At 41.4% G+C, this 21,566-nt stretch overlaps 1 protein-coding gene across 1 annotated transcript in view; it reads right to left on the reverse strand.

Moving 5' to 3' along the window:
* Positions 1-20,207, reverse strand: part of frya (furry homolog a) — a gene marked incomplete at its 5' end in the record, with an annotated part of 74,563 nt that extends 54,356 nt beyond the window's left edge. Inside the window, 16 exons of the mRNA XM_083696060.1 lie at positions 54-186; positions 346-517; positions 901-987; positions 1,168-1,276; positions 2,179-2,282; positions 2,720-2,821; positions 3,537-3,635; positions 3,804-3,896; positions 4,156-4,324; positions 5,022-5,102; positions 5,185-5,264; positions 5,533-5,623; positions 5,809-5,948; positions 9,793-9,846; positions 13,816-14,015; positions 20,138-20,207. Coding sequence (XP_083552186.1) covers positions 54-186; positions 346-517; positions 901-987; positions 1,168-1,276; positions 2,179-2,282; positions 2,720-2,821; positions 3,537-3,635; positions 3,804-3,896; positions 4,156-4,324; positions 5,022-5,102; positions 5,185-5,264; positions 5,533-5,623; positions 5,809-5,948; positions 9,793-9,846; positions 13,816-14,015; positions 20,138-20,207 — 1,784 coding nt within the window. The remainder of the gene's footprint in view (positions 1-53; positions 187-345; positions 518-900; positions 988-1,167; positions 1,277-2,178; positions 2,283-2,719; positions 2,822-3,536; positions 3,636-3,803; positions 3,897-4,155; positions 4,325-5,021; positions 5,103-5,184; positions 5,265-5,532; positions 5,624-5,808; positions 5,949-9,792; positions 9,847-13,815; positions 14,016-20,137) is intronic.
* Between the last annotated feature and the right edge of the window lie 1,359 nt (positions 20,208-21,566).

The raw sequence follows: 21,566 nt of genomic DNA on the forward strand, positions 1-21,566 counted from the left end.
CCATATCCAACACTGTTGGCAGCCAGGAAGGGAGAGATTAGTAGCACACTTACGTGATCATATCCTCAGGCTCTTTGTTCAACATCTGAACGTTGGTCATCATCATGCAGCGCCCAACCTCCTTATCCAGGTGTCTCAGGATAATGTCAATAGCTTTCCTGACTTGTGAGTAATATAGGGACATACCTACATGTAGAGCACATGGGGAGGAGGGACAGATCATGCTATAGTGTGAAGAGCATTTGCAGAACAAAGCTAAATTTGCACTTGAACTAATTACTAGCCAGGGTTACACAACCACCTATCTGAAACATTTCATAGTCCACATATACAGTAGTGACTCACCAATGACTTTGGCCTCATCATCAGTCAGTGTTTTGCTCAGGTAGGTTTTCTTCACCCTGAGTGTGTTCCCCGAGGGTAGTGTAGCACCAGTGTTGGGCATGGGGGGCTCTCCGTCCTTCTGCTGTAGTTTATCAGCAATGACCAGGAACGCTCTTAGACCAATGTTCATTCTCTGAAGTGAGAAAACCACTATTACTAACTAGACATAGCTGTACATTTTAGGTAATGAATACTAATACATTGCCCATTGCATTCCATAAGGAACCTAATACACAAATCTACTGCGGCGTAGGAATATCATAATAGGGGTTTTAACTGTAGGTGATTATTGTTATCAAATGAACGCTTCGAACGCCTCTCAGCCAATCACAATGCTTGTTTTCATTAACCCAATGTATAAACTGCTCATAACTTATAGCATACTGGTAGCTTAATTAACAAGATGATTACATAAACTAAAGCAACATGTAGGCCTAGCAAAGCTTACTGGCATATGGCTGTAGAAAAAAATAGAAGGATTATTTAACACAAGAAATGGAATTCAAAGAACTGTACCTCTGGATTAAGACTAAAGGCTTTTGCTGGTTTCCCAACACAAAGTAGGTCAAAGATGATCTCTTTCATAGCAAAGTCAAGTCTTTCCTGTATTGTAAGAAGAAGATAAAGACTGTGCTGTATTCACTGTGCAGATTTGAATATACAACACTGTATTAGCAAAACTGTATGTGACTGTAGGAAAAATGTGCACTATTTGAGAACATTCACCCACTGTTGTGTTTGTATATTAATGTTGTGGACAGAGGACTTCAGCTTCCTGTTTACCTGTGCAATGAACTGGATGATTTTTATAAAGATATTGAGGGGCATATCCCTGGGCACCACACTACGGGATCCCTTGGGGAAGAGGGTTGTAACAATGGTGTTGAGGCGACTGCAGAAAGAGAAAAGAGAGAGCCTATGAGTGCATATTATTTTCATTCAGTGACAATCTAACACATTCAGAATTGACATAGATAGAATATAAAATGTGCCTTTTTTACACTGGCAGGCCTAACTTTGTTCCATTTCTTGAAAAGTGGTTTATTTTAAGACCAGTTTATTTTAGGGCTAATTAACATGTGTAAAAAGTCTGACTTGACCTGTTTGTGATTCCTTGTGTGGGCTCTGAGCTGCTGTTAAACCTCCAGGCCACAACCACACTTTACCTGGTATCTCCCTAATCCAGGGCCTCTACTCCTGGCTGAATGTGTACACTCAGCACAGAGCACTCCACTTTCGCCTCCTCCCCCATGTCCAATCACACTCTGGTGCCTGGACCCTGAGGTCCAATGGAGTTTGGTTCATTCTCTATTGGGAGATTTTGAACTTCCTGTGTCCCTAAGTCTTGATCACCACCCCTAGCCTACCCCACATGCCCTCCCAGCTGCTGTCAGCGCAGTCAGCAATTAGCCAGCACAAAGTGGAGAGCTTTTCCTTGTGTAATGGCCTGCTTGTTTACAGAATGTGCCTGCTACATTCTTACAGGAACAGAGCCAAGACATACCAAGGCGGAGGAGGCAAAAATGGGGAAAAAACTGCAATATGTTATATATATAAAAATTAAAAAAAATACAAATAAATTCTCCGCAGTTATACCAAGAAAGATACTATTCATGAGTTGGCTAGGTTATGTAAACAAGCTTCCTATGGGTCTTGCCATACACAGGTCCCTTGGTGGAGGGGAGGGGTGACTTTTCCTTGTGGTTTCAAAATGGAGGAGAGGTCATAGAGTATGCTGCTACGTGGCAGACATCTACAGTACAGGGCAGCTGTGTGATGAATGAGGACATTTACCCCTGTGTTGCAGTGTTGCTCTCACACTTGATTCTGATCATGTAGACCCATAATAGTCGGTAAAGAGACTCCAGTGCAACACGGGCCATTTTGGGGTCCTTGCTCTGCAAAGACAAACTCATGTTAGTCAGGTCAGTAAAAGAGGTAACATTGTATGACAGTGTTTCAACCATGAAAAAAGTACAAATTACAGCACATTCAATTGTGTTTACAGTAATAGAAAGTAATAGTGATGAGGAATCAAGTACCAACATTACGGTCTGGGTAATTGTGTTGCCTGAAGCATCTAGTTTATAAAACAGCCATATAGTATGTAAGCTGTGAAAACCATAATGACAATTTAATCAGCATGTCCGAAATAATCCTATCTGACAACATCCAGAGTGATACAGTCTGGTTACATCCGGCATCCCTGAAACCACAGTCATATTATCACTTTCATACAGACAGTTCCTCCGCCATATTGATCCAACATCCACTGGAAGACACACAACAATGTGCTCAGTTTATTACTGATACAGTAACTTCCTGGTTACAATACCTTGAGATTGGAGAGGCAGTTATTGAGGAAAATGTGCCATCTATTGAGGAAGAACTGCTTCTGACTGACACACAGCAGACATGTCACCAATGGATAAAGAGCCTGTGGGCAAGGCAAAACTATTACAGTAGGTGACTCATTGTATCATTTCCTTATAGTACCTAAACTTCATTACAGTATGTTTACTATGCAGGTATGTGTAGCATATGTATGTTCAAACTTGTTGTCTTCTATGAATTGTAATGCACTTTGCAGAGAATATTGGAAAGGTAAAGAATAACATTTGCGAATAATTAAACTGAATGATTATTTATCAAGTTGCTTTTATCATAGCATTTAGGTCCATGCAAAGTTTTGAATATTCTTCATGCTTTTACTGACACTGCATCTGATGTAATCTGGCTGCAGTCAGAATTGCTGCTTGAAGGCATTATAGGCCTACAGTTAGGGAATGGCTCTGACTTTCCATGAGGGCTGCTATCTCTCAATCTCATTGTAAATGGGCATGGTGGTATATTTAGTGGAGACAGGGTGGACCAAGGAGACATTTGAACTGTAAAATACATTCAGTATATACAATAACCATGTTTACTCCCTGCTTTGAGGAGGTGGTATGTCCTCAATAATGAATTGTTAGTGAAGAGATCAAGAAGGGGAGTGACATTATACAAGATGACGCCTAAAATGCTTGAGAATTCACAGAGACCACAGGCATTTAAGCAATGTAACTGTGCTGTAGTGGCTGTCACAGTGGCTATGGGGAGAGAAAAAACAAGAACCAAAACATTCTGTGTCATCTTTCAGTAGAGTGACTAACCAGTGAGTGTTTCTTCCTGGAGGATATGTCCAGGGTTGTGTCATACAAGCTCTCCACAAAGTTCCTCAGACAAGGCACGTTCACCTCGTTCTTCACAGCCTGGGGACAGAACACAAATACTCAGCATCACACAGTCACACTAAGGTTGCCATCTTATCTCAGAAAGTGACATGTTCCCAAGAGAACAACAATATAACTCAAGATACATGTTAGCCACCTCTTGCTGTATATTTTGGATTCTGCCAAATCATGCACAGGTGAACTTACTGCTGCAACAGGAACTAAAATGTCCACAAAGAGCCCAGCCAAGGCATGCTTAATGTCCTTGTCCTTCACTTCCAGGAAATACTGGGCACACTCCTGTAATAGAGAGGAGCACTTGCTAAATACAGAATAAATCCTTACATCGACACAGTAATCTATACCCAGAGAGCACGACTTCATTGAGGTTGTAGACTGGCCAGCACAAATTAGGGACCTGAGATGAGCAGAGTGAGAATCTGAGAATATGTCTATACAAATTCTAATTTGGATTCAGATATGAGGTGAGTGGCCAAAAGGACTATTTCAGGCGACTGTAGATCATAAAGCTCCTTGCTTTGTGAACATCTTACTATACCTGCATAAACTGAAAAGAGGCTTCAAAATCCTCCACGGGATACATCTTAATGCGGAAGAACTTGACCCCCATGATGAGACTAATTGTGCTCTGGACTACGAAAGGATTCTGCTCTTTCTGCCGCAGCTCCTTCAGCTCATTCATGAACTTCTTCTTCACAGCAGGGAACCTGAGGAGAGAGGTTTGAGAGGAAGGATTATACACTATACTGTCATTACATTATCTAATATCCCTAAAATATGAAATATTTTTCTCAATGCATTAGATATTTCAATAGATCATTTTTATTTCTTGATTAAGTCACAAATTATAGTTGTTTATAGCACCACTTCAAGTCCTGAATCTCTCTATGCCCCAGACCTCTTGAAGTGTGAGCATTTCATTGAATCTCCCATGCAAAATAAAGTAGATACCATTTAGAAGAGTCGGTATGCAGGATGCTAACTAACCATATCTCTATTTTAAGGGTTTGTTCCTTGCTGCGATGATCTGGAAACTTCAAATAAACAGACACCAATTTCCAGTCCTAGTATGGAGGGCAGGGGACTTGTCCAAAACACATGTCTTGTGATTTACTTAGGGTGCGTCTCTCTCATGCAGCCTTTTGAAGCAGGGAGATTCTTATGTAAATGTGTACAGAAGTGAAGCATGCCAAGGCCTTGTGAGCAGACCACAACAGGCCATTTACTAAGGCTAGGTCATTTAATTGTAATAACAACTGGTGTCCTGAATGACAGCAAAACATTCAGACACCTGTATGCTCTATTACAGTGCATGTTATTTCCATAGCTTGAGCACAGTACTGTCCTCTCAAACCTAGGGTGTAACCCTTTACATTAAGTTGCCTGATCAATCATGGGACTTACTTGGCCTGGGCTAAGACTCCTATTACTTCAGCATAGAGATCTGCTACAATGTGCATGTTGCCAGTGTTAGGACCATGGTACCTGTAAAACAACACAAGTTAGACAGGGAAAAAAAGGGAAATCTACAGAGAAAAGGAAAACATTTAAAAAACCAGAACCTTACCCTTCTTTGTATCTAAAGTGCTTGAAGGCCAAGTTAATGACTTCATTGACCAAACTGTCAAGGACAGGGTGGAGCGGCATCTAGTCATGGAGAGAGACACTCTGTCATGAGAACATTTAGGCTATTATAGTCAGAAAATACCAGTCATGAGTCTAAGTTTCAACAGTTGTTGTTCAGAGCAGTGTTGCTCTAGGGAGTCATATCTAATGACAATTATGTGAATGGTAACATTGATACATTTCTATGCTATAAATATGTTTCAAAAACTTGGTATGCACTATAAATGGCTTTATTGTATGAGAGGGAGAGTCGACTAGATTGGAGTGAATATTGAGAGAAATTAGTCACCTGTTTTAAAACTTCTATAAGTACAAGAGAAAAGATGAAGTCAATGGCCAAATCCCTCCTTTCAAGTAAATAATCTCTCTGCTGCTCATCACTGTGAAAAATAGAGAGGTAGGGGGAGACAAGTTAAAGTAGGTACAGTATGTAAAACTACAGTTGTTAGCATTCATATGCATTATCTAAGTTTTTTAAGGTGAATGAAACAAGGTAATATTTTCTATTTGTTCAATTTCTTGAGATAAATTGTGAAAAGTGGTGAATAAAGTAGATATATCTCACTTTTTGGACTTTGTGTTGGCTCTTGGTCTGTACTCATGTGGCTCATCCTCCAGTCCGTTCTGTCTCTTGTACCAATCGAACAGAGTGCGTAAAATGGAGGGGAGGCAGTACTCAGCCAAAGAACTCATGGTGCTGATCAACTGAAAGGACAGGCAAATATGTGCAAATATGTACATTTGTCGTTATATCACTATATGAATTGTCCAGTGTAACTACAGTCATACAATTTTACTTTCCAGTAAAATTACAACGCTGTTGTGTAGCTTCTTTGCAAAAAGTTTAAGAAAACAAGGGTTTCAAGTTTGGAGTGACAGATCTGTGAGATCACTGTGGCCTGATTCCACCACAGCTCCAAATCAACAGGGGGTTTTGAGGAGACTGAGAGCAGAGGGAGGGATAAAGGAGAGAGGATACTCTGAGCCTGTGGGGCCAGCTGAGATACCCATGGGGTGGCCCACGTCTCTTAGGGAGGGAGAGGGGAGGAAGGAAAGGCCGGACGGGTAGGGCCCTGCTCATAGCACGCAGGAAGGGAGGGGAGTCTGGCCGGACCAGGGGAACACAGCAAGCCCTTCATTCAGCATCAAGAGGGAGAAGAATCCTGGCTCTGTCCTGCTGCTGAATGGTCTCAGGCAGCAGCACAAACACACCCCTGTGGCAGTGAAAAGGCCTTCTCTGCAGCCCCACAGGCCTGCTGTACACACCTAGAGCAGACCCACTGTACACTCTCTAGGTAAACACCCCTGCCCTTAGCTTATGCTGTAAGGCTTTTTTAGGATTTGAGCAGGGCTTTCAGCCATGAGCCTTTTCATGTTACAGTATAGCATACTGTCTAGTGAATAAGACATGAACATAAATCCCTGTAGTTCTTTGTATTAAGAAGTATCTTGATGACCTCTCTGAGGTATGACACAACAGGATTCGGCTGGATGTCTTTTTAAGGTGTTGGTAACACTTCACATGTAGGTGCCCTATATAAATTGTTTATAAATGAGTCATAACTAGTTTATAAACAATATATTATGTATATATTATACTTTATAAACCATTAACTCTTTTTAGTTTAAATGAGATTGATAGCCGCAGATCAGACTGCATCTACCAGAGGCTATTCCCAAGACTCTATTCTAGTAGAACTATTGCTACTGAAATGGTCTCTTTTCGGACCTATAGCCAACTAACACCATGTTTCCTGCTTCATGCTTAAAACCCTGATGTCCTGGTCTCTGGTCAACACATCCATTATCTAATTTATCCACCATCCATGTTCCCATTTGTTGATATATTTACTGCTATGTGCTCATCAGTGTGGTTTGCGCTTTGGGGTGGTTAAAATTAGTACCCAACATTACTAACTATGTTATGGATCGCTGGATCGCTGGATCACTGTCCTCTCCACAAGCCCTAACCACTGGGGTCCCCCAGGGCTCTGTTCTTGGGCCTTTACTGTTCACTCTCTATACCAAATATCTCGGCTCTGTAATTTCTTCACATGGTTTCTCCTACCACACCTACGCAGATGACACTCAACTTTTTCTCTCTTTTCCCCCTTCTGACTCACAGGTGGCAACACGTGTCTCGGCATGTCTTGCTGACATTTCTGCTTGGATGTCAGCCCACCACCTCAAGCTCAACCTTGACAAGACTGAGCTGCTCTTCCTCTCAGGGAAAGCCTGCCTTCTCCAAGACTTCTCCATCACAGTAGAGAACTCTACTGTGACCTCCTCCCATACAGCCAAGAACCTTGGGGTGATCCTTGACAACCGCTTATCCTGTGTGGCGAACATCACAGCAACAGCACGCTCCTGTAGATTCTTCCTCTACAACATCAGAAGGATACGCCCAGTCCTCACCAGAGAAGCAGCACAACTTTTGATCCAAACACTTGTAATCTCTCGCCTTGACTACTGCAACGCACTCTTGGCCGGACTCCCCGCCTCTGCCATCAGACCTCTGCAGCTCATCCAGGACGCTGCCGCTCATCTGGTGTTCAACCTCCCCAAATTCTCCTATGTCACGCCCCTCCTCCGCACCCTCCACTGGCTCCCGGTAGCAGCTCGCATCAGATTCAAGACCCTGGTGCTCGCCTACTGGGCGGCAAAGGGAACAGCCCCTCCATACTTGCAAGCAATGGTTAGCCCCCAAACCCCTGCACGATCACTCCGCTCTTCCACCCCGCCGTAGATTGAAAACCCATCTCTTCAGGTAACAGTCCTTCCTAAAGATCTCTTCACCCCCACTACCCGCCCTGTACTAACCCTAACCCCAACCCTTGAGACCTCTTCACCCCCACTTCCCCCCTGTACAAGTTCTCTCCTGTTAATAAATAATTATAAATTTAAAAAAATGGCCCCTGGTGTGAGCATTGATTACTTTCTTATGATGACTGTTGGATAGATGATTCACTTACTTAAACAAATGTATTTGTTGTAAGTCGCTTTGGATAAAGGCGTCTGCTAAATGCCATAAATGTAAATGTAAATGTTATAAAGGATTAAGGATTTATTTTATGAACTAGTTATACAGTACCAGTCAAAAGTTTAGACACACCTTCTCATTCAATGGTTTTTCTTTACTTTTATTATTTTCTACATAACATTTTCTGTAGATTTATATTGAAGACATCAAAACTATGAAGGAACACATATGGAATTATGTTGTAAACAAAAAAGTGTTAAACAAACCAGAATATGTTTTATATTTTAGATTCTTCAAAGTAGCCACCTTTTGCTTTGATGACAGCTTTGCACACTCTTGGCATTCTCTCAATCAGCTTCATGAGGTATTCACCTGGAATGGTTTTCCAACAGTCTTGAACAAATGATGGTCCCACTAAGCGCAAACCAGATGAGATGGCATGTCGCTGCAGAATGCTGTGGTAGCCATGCTGGTTAAGTGTGCCTTGAATTTTGAATAAATCACCAACAGTGTCACCAGCAAAGCACCCCCACATCATCACACCTCCTCCTCCATGCTTCATGGTGGGAACCACACATGTGGAAACCATCTGCTCACCTTTTCTGCGTCTCACAAAGACACGGTGGGTGGAACCAAAAATCTCAAATTTGGACTCATCAGACCAAAGTACATATTTCCACTGGTCTAATGTCCGTTTCTTGGCCCAAGCAATTCTCTTCTTCTTGTTGTTCTTCCTCAGTAGTGGCTTCTTTGCATTAATTCGACCATGAAGGTCTGATTCACGCAGTCTCCTCTGAACAGTTGATGTTGAGATGTGTCTGCTACTTGAACTCTGTGAAGCATTTACATGGGCTCTAATCTGAGGTGCTATTAATTTGCGGTTTCTGAGGCTGGTAACTCTAATGAACTTATCCTCTGCAGCAGAGGTAACTCTTGGTCTTCCTTTCCTGGGGCGGTCCTCATGAGAGCCAGTTTCATCATAGCTTTTGATGGTTTTCGCGACTGCACTTGAGGATACATTCAAAGTTCTTGAAATTTTCCGGATTGACTGACCTTCATGTCTTAAAGTAATGATGGACTGTTGTTTCTCTTTACTTAATTGAGTGGTTCTTGCCATAATATGGATTAGAACAGTAGTCGAATAGGGCTATTCACTGTATAGAACTGTGTACCAACCCTACCTATTTAACACTTTTTTGTTTACTACATAATTCCATGTGTTCTTTCATAGTTTTGATGTCTTTAGTATTAATCTACAATGTAGAAAATAATTTAAAAAAAATAAAGAAAAAACATTGAATGAGAAGGTGTGTCCAAACTTTTGACTGGTACTGTACATAATTTGAAATCCTTTATAAAGGGTCGTTTACAATGACATTTACAGTGGCCTGCTCTGTTGATTTTTATCATGTGTGACCATAGAGACTGAAACAGACTGACTCTTTGCAGAGACACAGTTTATCTCATGCATTCATGCAGAGGTGAAATCAACAACTACATGTTTTTCACCATGACATCTGCCGGATGTATCACTCTGGTTTTAACCTATGTCCAATAAACTGTACTTACTTGGTCAAACTGTGGATCCTCACCCCTCAGAAGAGATTTTGTTAATGGTTTCTCCTGCAAACACAAAAAGAAAATATAAAAATGACTATTCAAACAGAAAAAAGAGGAATACTAAAGGTTAATAAAGTTCTATGAAGTTTTAGCTCATAATTCTATCCATCTGTCAGGCCCAGTCTGAAAAGTGCTGACTATTTTTGGAAGGTCACTTATTAACCCAGCCGTAATGAGAGGGCCATCAGTCAGTCTGAGACTGGCTAGCTCCTGTCACACATTAGAGATGGCACATTAATGTTGCCTTACATCATTACTGTCTTTAATCATAATGCCCTTCATTGGGACCTGGGCTCTTACCATTCCTCTCCTGCACTCAGGAACCCTTTCTTTGGAGATAGCCAACTGAGATTCATTCGTGAATCATTTCTCCATGAACTCTTTTAGTGCCAATATTCGGTAAACAAATGAAAATAAACATCCGCAAATGCAGATTCGACAGTTCTAACGCTAATGTGTTGTATTGGAACGATTGGATACCTACACAAAGCATTCTATTATTTATAACTTTGTAAAGATGTTTGTCATTGCTTTCTTTTTGCTTTTGCTTTTTTATTCACACATCATGACATTTGTTTGCAATTGTAAGAGCATTTATTCACACATTTGTTTGTAAACGGAAGGTCGTGAGTTTTACACCCGCGAGATTTAACTCCCTTGGTGGAGCTGCTAACGGGCCTCACAATACATTTTCCTGCCATGCCATGGTTTATGTCCCAATATAACGACCAAATCGGCGGCGGACCCACCTAAATACAGTTAGCCACAACAGCAGTAGCTAGCCAACCTCGTTGACAGTTATGAGCGCTGTACATCCCACATAACCCAGACATCCAGTGGTGTAGAACACGGCATTCATCAAACTAACATTATTTCCTACACAGTGCTACACTCCAACATGTATTGGGTTGATATTCTATTCTATAGTGTCTGCAAGATTCAAATGCTTGGATTGGGAATTTGATGGCCAAAAATCCTTATGCTGGTCTTCGTTGTTCGCTAGTTTGTAACGACAGATGACTCCTCACTCTCGGCCGACATGCAGGGGTGTTTAATCAAATTATCCCGCTGCGGGACAAATGCGACCGCGAATAAAAATGTTCTAGGCTACGATATACCTAATTTATGAAATCATGATGGCATAATTTTTGAAAGATTTGTTCTAGAGACAAGCCGTTTTCATGCAGGTCATGTCGTTGTGTTCGATGTGTCTCCCCCAGTTTAGTTGACAGCTCTGAGTGTTTTCGCTTTACTATATCCCCCAATTAGGTTTTAGGTAAATAGCGGTACCAATTTATGGGATTGGCATACAAGGTTAGGAAATAGCTACGTTTCCCCCGGTGGGGTTTGATATTTGTTACAGGCTTACATTTACAATCCTATTGATTTAATTACATTACTATTTGAATATTTCCCCTTTTGAGACTTTACTTCTGGTCACAATCAAGAGGCAGCCTATATCAACCAAAAGCAAACCTAGTGAGGCTATTTTCCTGAGAACAGTCCATTATAAGGTCTATTTCCTTTCTGAATAATACGTATTAGGCTGTTTGAGAGAAACAAACAAGTGTAGCTTTCAGTGTATAGGTAAGATTTAGAGTTTTGGTGCTCAATTGTATTGACTGTCTTTTCGGCTTTTGACAACTCTAAATATCTAATTTAAAACATTGTTTTTTTGTCTTTAATTGCATGTCAAAGCATTGAGCTAAGTAACATAAACTGTAAGGGCATATGGGTGTATAAATAATACCATGTCAATAGAGAGGAAAAACAAAGTAAGAGTCATCCTCCCAGCAGATCAAGGGGGGCACTTTCTCTGTGGTAATTAACACTTCCCTGCTGAGCCTGGGCCTTGACTAACTGCTCCCTCACAAACATGTTCCCTGGTTCCCTAGCACAGGAGTCTGTATGGTCACAGTAACCATGAGAGTCCCTCCCAGCTCTGTCACAAGCCCAGGCAGTACATCAAACATGCTCCAACTACTTGGAGGGATTCAATCTAGCCTCCAAAGGGAACTTGAAGTTATATTCACTTTTATCCAAAGCGACTTCAAGTACAGTACAGTGAGTGCATACACTACATTATTTGTGTAATCCCAGTGGTTATCTACTGTAACCAACATTGTTGCTAGCATCGTACTCTACCAACTGAACCACACAGGACCACTTCCATGAGTAATACCAGTGCATATGTGTTCTGAGTCTGCTGTACCTCTTGAAAATCTGGAATAAAGGGTGACTTTCGGTTAATTTTCCTTGGAGTTTGGCATGATATTACTCTCAGTCTGGGAGCAGGTGGTGACTACTCACTGCACTAGAGCTCTTTCCCTTCTGTTTCTAAGTATTTATGACAGCTGTTGTAACCTAGCCCCCTTCCTGACCTGCACAAACCCATGTTGGGCAAAGTCATATCTAAAACTCTCATTGACAGAAAACTTTTTTCACTTCATCAATGAGTCAACAACAATGTGACACTGTTTGAACCTGACAAGCTTCCCAATTCTCTCACTTAAATAGATCAGATGTTATTAATTCCACATACTGTACATAAAGTACCTTTTTTATTGAACAGAAGAGAATGCCACAGGGAAATTACTGTAATGCCAATACAGCTCATCGTAGTAAACATCCTGTAGCAAGGGAATAGTTAATTGACTTCACAAAACTTGAAATAAAACCTGCAGGTGTCATTCACACCTGTTCCCATCATTTTCCAAAGGATTGTGATCAGTGTTGAAATGTGGTCAGCAGGTTCAGTTTTCCAATGAACATGGGACAGCTTTCACTCTCTATCCATGAGATTACAGTGAATTGAATGTATACAGTACACAGTATTTCTATGTATTACTATCTACAGTACAATATTTCTGAATACAATCCCTGTATTAAAGCAGTCATTAGCATGAGTATAATTTCTGATCATCCTGAAGATTGAAAGACAGAGGATTGCTCTCTGTCATGCTAACTCCCTGCACTGCACCGCTGTATTTTTAAAGGGAAAGTCTGCTCTAGGGCATACCGTTTTTGAGTGACTAAGGACAAAAACCTTCACACTGTGTCCCAAGGCTGTTTCTCTGTAGATGTGCCAATAGGACTGTCAATACAAACACAACAGGCCCTTCCCCTGAGAACAATTAAACATAGCAAGGTATTTAACAACTTCCCCTTTTAAGATAATGCTTTAAACTAAGATGAATGCTTCTGGCCCCACTGTGAGGAGCAGACTACTGGGTGTTCTCAGCAGTGAAGGAACATAAAATATTGTAGCTCCTTGTAAAAAAAATACTAGTCTCAATATGAGTTGGAGCAGCAGTCAAAAGAGTTGCCTAAGATAGCATCAAAGACCCTGCGTTTACTGATGTAAATACTTGCAAATGTAGGTTCTGTGAAACACTACTAACATGTATGTTATACACTGTGGCTTGACTTTTACAATCTAAAACACCATTAACCTCAAACCAAGTGTTGTAAAACACAGCCATGCACCTGTTTCTATGAATCCAGGCTTGGCTTCTTGCCTGACCTCCCTGTGGAGGACCAATGTCATAACCTCACTTCCCTTGTTCATCACCCAAGAGCTATCCATTTTCTGAAAATTATCTGCTATACAAAACAACAGTCAAGTGTCATCGTAAAGAGCAACTGAACAGGCTTTAAAGGAATGTTCCACTTCTTTAACATGTTTTTCTGGTGTGACCTTGACCTTGGCTGTAGTTGATTAGCCCAGACAGTGTTTTGTATGTTTCTGGGGTAGGGTTAGGGTTTTTCATATTTCATTGTCATGGTAACACAATGCTAAAGATTACAGTGTAGTTAGTAACTTTTCAAAAATGTAATGCAGAAAAAGTTGTTTTGTTTTGTTTTTTGGGGGGGGGGCTGCTGTCATACTATGAGTTGTCTGGGCTAACCAACAGCCTCGGTCAGGGTCAAACCAGAAAAAAAGAGTGGAACATCCCTTTCAAACAGACTCACCAGCGGCTCTGCCATGATGATGCGTATCTTGCGTTCCGACAGTGCAGTGAAGTTGGCGAACAGACTCTTCAGGACATATTCGCCCGGCTTACTCTCCGGGTCAATGCTGATGGGCATCATGGCTGGGGGGCCCTTCTCTCCCTGTGTACAGCAGACTGGTGGGATGGGGGGCTTGCTGTATCCGTTCCCCACAGGCGAGGCTGAGGACACACACAGCACACAAGCAAGGTTAGGAAATGATTACATTACATTACATTAGTAAGAGCACATGAAAATGTGAATAAACAAGTCTTGTATTTTTCTTGCCCAGCCACCACCCCCCCCCCCTCATCATAGGACCTAAGTACTTTGTTTGTTTTATTAATTTTAACAGTTATTACAAATATATTTTATCTACTAAGTAATTGTGGGCAATACCGAAACAGATGTTCTATTGCTTCGGTTTCCTCACTACAAAATCTGCAAAGTTGCCATTGGTGAGCATTCTTTTGGTTGCAATAATTTTAATTTTATTTTGCAGTATTTTAAATTGAGTGAAAGTGATGATTCAATTGTTGTTTTATACATATTGATTCATAAACCTGATGCCATGGGATAGGAACGTCAAATATCTGTTCCCAGTAATCCTGTATCCTATATGGTACAACATTCAGTGTTTTGAACTTAAATTAAACTGGTATACTGATCTATTTATACTAATCTTTTTCAGCCATTTGTGATTTTTAATATGAGGAAGACAAACTTAATCCTTCCATTTCCTTCCTTCATAATATCAGATTGTTACCGCATTTATTCCTGCTTTTCAAAATGTGTTTGTCCAAAAATACAATTCAGGAGAGTTTTTATGCATTTTATACACATGTAGGAAATTCCTCCCAGTTTCTACTCAGAGGACAAGCTGTCTCTGAGGCTTTCTTTACTAATGCTTCAGTGCATTAGCCAGTTGATCTGACCCTATCTCTGAATGGATACGGAAATGAAAACACCCTGACTAGCAGCTGGTGTTTTCATTTTGTTTTCAATATGTCATTGCCCTTTGAGGAAAGAAATCCCTTGTATGTGACCATCATTCACCGAATGCTTTGATGTGGCCTGTGTTTCATTACTGATGACTTCAGGCTATAAAACACCCAAACAACTGGCAAGTTTAACTTTACTTAAATTCCCCAAAACAGAGAAAATTGCTAAAAATAGCTGAGGACAATGTACAAACACCTAATTAATAGTGTGAAATGTTCACTTTGCGTGAATTGCCTCAACCCAAAACTGTACTTCAAGTTCAGTGAACTGTTGTAAATCTGTTGCGTAAAATATTCAAGGAGACTTTGTAGCAGACAAACTGGACTGATTTCCTTTCCTGGTTTTCTCTCAGCTGCAGCCCTTCAAGTGATAAATGAGACTGGACAGCAAGCAGATCATCAGCAGCAGTCTTACAGCATGGCATGTATTGTGTGTGTCAGGCTCTATTATGGCATATCAGAGTCACATATGAAACATCAGACTCTCTGTGGCAACAGAGGGTTTCTCTTTGGTCTATGATTCAAAATGACTCGGAACAATTTAAACACTGTGATTACTCATAGACATGCACTAGAATCTCTTTTCATAGTATAGTATGCAGCATAAAAAAAGAAAATCATGAACTATTTGGTTACTGAACTATTGAAAAATAAACACAGGCAAACATAACTTAAATCATGTTCAGTGCTACAAAGTGTTACCACTATAAGTGGTAAAGAGGTAAAATTCCAAGGTAAGATGTGGTTGCCATTTGAACAGTTTGCTTGGTGCATACCTATATCTGAGCAAATAAACAGATCAGTCTTTCCACTGCCACAGTCACATTGAATGTAGCCAGAGCCATAGATATAGATGTACTGTATATCCTGTTTTGTTTTTCATACATGCATATACAGTACATGTAGCTGTCTAGTGCTATTACATTATAGAAGCACTCCTCTCATGTACATCACATGACACTGCAGCATGTTCCTCTAACAGCTGGCATCTATGTAAACAGAAACTACACTGACTGCTACAGGGGGCACATGTTTCTTGTTAACAAGTCTTGTGCTTCTGACTGTACCTACATTTCATTGTTAATTTAACAGTTAATTTAAGTCCACCTTGAAGATCCACTTTTATGAAAACAACAACATAAAGTACATGCAGCTATTGGAATTGAGTGACTTGAAGAAACTTGATTGAAATTAAGGAGTATTGTTCTTCAGTGGCTAATCATATCTGCTGTCAGCAGAGCTTGTGTATTATCATAACTACCTACAGGAAGTCTCAATAAACCTGAGAGTCTTTAGGTTCTTTAGGCCATGGCCTCAACTGACAAGGTAACTTATGTAATGGCCACAGGGATTGGATGTGTGCTCATTCAATCGAATGACCCCTGCATTCAGCCAAATGAATGATCGACAGCAGCAAAGTCAACACACTGAAAGGTCAAAGGTGTGACAACAGTAGTATGATGACGTAGAATAGCTAGACAAGCATTATTCACAACAATAACTTTTCAGTAGCCTACTAACAGTTGAAGTCAATGCACACATATATGACCAGTGGATACTGAATCAAAATTGAATCTGCACATTAAAGTACTGTATAAACATATACATTTGAAACAGAAGGCTACACATCTCAGAAAAGTAGCAAATTAGTTTTGATAACCGACAACTCCACAATATACACAATAATTCTCAATGTACAGCCAGGTTGGGGTGGGTATAGTAACCTATTGCTGTCCAGGCTGAGTTGCAGAGGAGGGCCAGAGAGGGGGCAGCACTAGAGAGATCCTCTCTGCCGGTTCTCTCCAGCACATGGTGCATTTTGATATGCCTTGTGAGGAATGCCCAGCATGTGTGACTGTCTGGCATGACTTAGAGCACACTCTGGCCCGTTTGCCCACCACGGTCCAACACAGCCCAACACCTACCCAGGCCCTTGATGAAGCTGATGACACTGGCCTTACTCCAGCACACTGCCGTTCCGTCCATGGTGGGGAAGGAAGGTATGGTATCCAGGGTTGCTCCAAGTCAAGACAAATGCACACTACGACAATGCTCTAACATCCATTACTTGGTATTTTCCTTGGTTTTGTCCTCCTGGGCATATGCTCCATGTTGAACTGACCCACAGTTGGTCTTGTTAAGGGCTGAGTTGTGTTTGCTAGTCCATGCGATCTCTATCTCTTCCAGTTCTGTCTTGTGCTATAGCTCATTCCTACCTTGTGATCAACCAGTGCCTTCCAAGAGTGAAGGTCAGGCAGGAATTTTTAGCTGAGGCACAGCGGAGTGATGAGGTCTAACATGCTACGGTGGCATAGTTGTGTGACTATATTTATCCTGGGGTACACACTATACTGACAGATCAGCCCTCCCCTTTCCCCCACCTCTGTGCTCCCAGAGCATGAGGCACAGACCACCAGACTGTAAACACCACTCTCTATCAGGCTCAGCCAGCACACGCTCCTCTCTAACTCAACCAGGGTGCAAGAGGAACGTATAAAAGGCTTTAGAGATCTCCTTGTATACACACCACACTTGCAGTGCCAAAATGTTACAGCTACAACTAGAAATAATCTGCACAGCTTTTTAACGCAGTGTTTAAAAGCATTATTCATTGAACTGAAAATGTAATTCTCACTTGATTATAAGACTGAGATCTAAGGAACAAGACAGATATCCAATAACATACAGTCAGAGTTACAACCACCTCAGAAAATATAAATAGTTAACTTCTCTAAACAATGTGGGGATCACATGGTAAATGGACACTCCCTACAAAAAGTAGGGATAGACTTACAGCAAAGTCTGAAATTATCTAAACACATTTTGATTTAAGGGTTGTTAAATGAAACATGAGGACTGTTAAATGAAACATGAGCGTGTTAAATGAGACTACTTATGCACATTGATCTCATTGAACTGAATGGGTCTCATGTTGCCTGATTTCAGCTGTAGATGGGAGCTGAAGAAAGCAGCCAGTGTGGCCAGCAGCCCTTTCTCTGGCTCTGGGCACTGGTCTCTGTATTAAGGCTGAGACGCTACATGTGACTCTGCAAACAAGAGCCTTGCTCAGGCACAGTGGGCATTACATCATTGCCACACTGAAAAATCTCTGAGCGTGGGGCTCCCTAGAGGACAATACAACTGGGATAACAACGCCTCTCTTTTTCACACACACACACACACACACACACACACACACACACACACACACACACACACAAGGCCCTGATGTGAAAGTATTCTACTCGCATATACAGTAAAAAAGTATAAAACCACAGGAAGAACAACCATTCTGGAGAACCTTTGTGAACAGAGTGGGCTGATATTCTGTTACTGACCTGCCTTTGGAAGCAAATGTTACTGTAAAAGCTGCTTTGAGAAATGTGCATTTTAAATACATTAGAGAAATTAACATTTCAGTAAATGGCCAAAGCAAGTACTGTGCAACACAGTGGCAAAGCGTTAGCATAATATTGTTCTCTGCTCCTGTGTTAAGCTCTATCCCAGGCTGGGAATAAAGGTATATTGTAACACAGGTCTTTCTGATGTCAGTTGAGGGACATTTGGTCTGGTTCTTGTCTTAACGCTGTTTCTACCAGGAAACAATCATAACCACTCTTAACAGCCAGAAATCACAAGGGCCAATCCTTATTTTACTACTGTAGTCATTAACACCTCACCCCGCCTTAACATAACATGCAGGGATTTTCTAATTTTAACATTTGATAAATCTATTTATGTTAGAAAGTCTGTAGTTATAATTTGGAGTTGTAAGTTGTTATATTAATTTAGGCAGCTAAGCTATTTGGAAGAATGTGTGGCAAAAATATGAGATAAATGAGAGAGCAGGGTAAAATATTATCACACAACTGTGTCACATTTATCACGTTTTAAGTTCCAGTGTTAAAGTTAAAGTGTCTCAAAATACATTTGGATAAGATAATGAGCTGAGTGCAAAGAGAGTGATTACAGCCCCCTTTCCAAAGCAGATTCAAACAGCAATCTCAAACTATTGAACAACAATCCTACAGTATTTTAGCATTCTGACATCATGCTGGAAACTGCTGCTCACTGTGGGAGAGCTTTTGGGGCTATTTGTATAACTCCATGCCTATTTCTCACAGGTAGAAGAGAATGACAGCATTAATTTAGCTTCAGAGAAAGGCAGAGTGTAAGAATAACCTTTTTCTATTTTCCAATGAAATAGCAGACTAATATAATTAAGATGTGATGATTGCAGGTCACGTCTCCCTATACAGAGGCTTTGTTTGGGTAATTGTTGGAGATCACCATAGCTTTTTCTCACTGCAGCTCCTCTCATGCTTTGATTGGCTGAGAGTGGATCTTAGAGCATGAGTGGTGAAGAAAGGTAAAAAACAAAAAAAACAAGTCCTTATGCCTCTGCATCACAAAACCAAACCAGTGCTGGCCAGGTCTCATGAGTTAGAGCTGACTATTGACTACTGAGAGACCACCCCCTGACGGCCTTCATCTTTGTTTACCTTGCAGTGTCATAACACAAACAGCACAGGACTGACAGCAATGCAGCATGGCCTCTCAGTCCACGCACCATTCCACATCAAGATCATGCCCTGTCATTGTCAACAACACAGTGCAAAAAGAGGCCAGTGCAAATTCTGCAGCTATCTAGATCCTGCTTGTATAAAAGGAAGAGACGTGATTGAGGGATTAGATTATTAATGACACATTTTAGAGCATAGTCTCTAGCCAGTGACAATTAATGTGTCTTTCCTTTATCAGAAAAATTATCTACTCTGAGATTATGCAACATCATCATTAGGTGGCAAAGCGTTCAATGTACAGGGACAACATGTTCCATAGTATCCCCTTACATTCAGCCTTCATACTTCAAAAGAGACTACAACTTGCAATAGCTTTCATAACTTATATACAACAGAATGATGACATAATCTGAAGCGTCCCATCCATACAGCCTCTACGGAAAGGACGGCAGTGAAGCTCAGCACTGGGCAGCACAGGACATGCAACCAAGCTGAACCTCCTCTAATCCTATTACAACAGCCCAGCACGTAGGAGCTATTTAAAATCTATGACAGCCCCATATAAAGGAAAGAAACGTAAGGCAAAACAAAAGATGGGGGAAGACAAGTAATAAATCAGCATCAATAGTAGTTAAGCAAGCATGTGCATCACACAGGAACAGTAAGACTTCTCTGAATGAGTGCATTCATTCTCAATGGCTGAAGCTAAGTTAGCCTGGTGAGGTAACAACAAAAGTAAACAAGTGTAGGTGCTGCACACAGACAGGCTGGGTTACTCACTGCTGCTCCATGATTTCAGCAGAGACTTGATGCTGATCTCAAAGAAGCCTGAGTCCTGTTGGCTGGCCATGGCTGTGGCTCACAGTGAGTATCCCTCTTGTTGTGGTTTCCCCCAGCACCTGAGCCTGGGACTAGCAGGTAGAGCCTGCTGTCACCCCTCACTGATGTACACAATGTTGTGGTGCTGACGAGGACGATAGAACACACTGCCACTGCTCTACCCCTCCTCCTCCTGTGTCGCTGGCTGTCAGCCCTCTCTCTCTCTAACTCGCTTTCACTCACTCTCGCTCACTCTCTCTCTCTGTGTTTCTCTAAAGCCGTGGCAGGCAGTGGGCGGCGATGCAAGCTCCCTTTAAATAACTGCATGGAGGCTGGGAGTGCAGGAAGCAATCCTCTTAGCAGAGAGCAGTTAATAATAACTAATGTTTATATGTGTGCCGGGTTGATAATGATGATAGGACGGGGCTTGTCTGTCTTTCAGCATGCCTCTCTGCCTGAGAGCATCTGTAGGATGGCAAACTGAGCAACCGCTACTGAGCCTGGAGGCAGGAGGCAAGAGGCAGCAGCCATGCTCAGGGAGAAGCCGAGAGAGGAGAGGAGAAGAGTGGAGAGGAGTCGAGAGTAGAGGAGAGGAGAGGAGAGGAGAGGAGAGGAGAGGAGAGGAGAGGAGAGGAGAGGATCAGCTGATCAGCACGTCTCTGGGATTAAAGAGCTTTCCCTGAGTGTGCACCAGAGATCTGGCAGAGAACTATTGGTTTTTAACCCTCTTCTATATGTTCTTTAACAGGAACTTCACAAGTCCATAATGTGCTATTTATTACTTAACAGTTTATGTTGGATCTGTCTGTATTGATACCAACACTAAGGCTATCTGTCCCTGTTTTTAAGCCATACAGCAGAGCATCACCTTATCAGTGGTGTTTACTTTTATAAAAATCTACTCAATACTATTAAAGTATACAGATACACACACATTATCCCTAAATACTTTAGTAACCATGGGGTTTATTTTTATCAAAGAAAAACTCTATATTATATGTTTTAAATAGATCACAAGTTCACAATATTTGCTAAAGAAACGACTCACTGTGCAAAGAAGTTTATTTACATAGCCGCTGTAGAGCAACTTGCAAAAGGTAACTAAGGAGAGAGAGGCAAAAGGCACATCTGGAGATTAACTCTAGACTGATAAAGCGATGTCTTGCACTTGCAGCATTCATTCTTGCACTTGCAGCCCTGGTTCATTTTGGGTAAAATTACAGACCTAGAGGCGAAGCACAAGCTGGTTCTCTGTGGAAGGGGATGAGGCTCCGCATTACTGTATGCCACTCATCATCTCCATGGTGATGAGGCATCTAGGGCAACAGGACACAGGCAAGCCCCATGTTGTGGAACATGATGGCTTACTTATGAAATAACAAAATCAGTT

Source organism: Argentina silus (genome assembly GCF_951799395.1).
Source record: "Argentina silus genome assembly, chromosome: X".
NCBI lineage: Eukaryota > Metazoa > Chordata > Actinopteri > Argentiniformes > Argentinidae > Argentina > Argentina silus.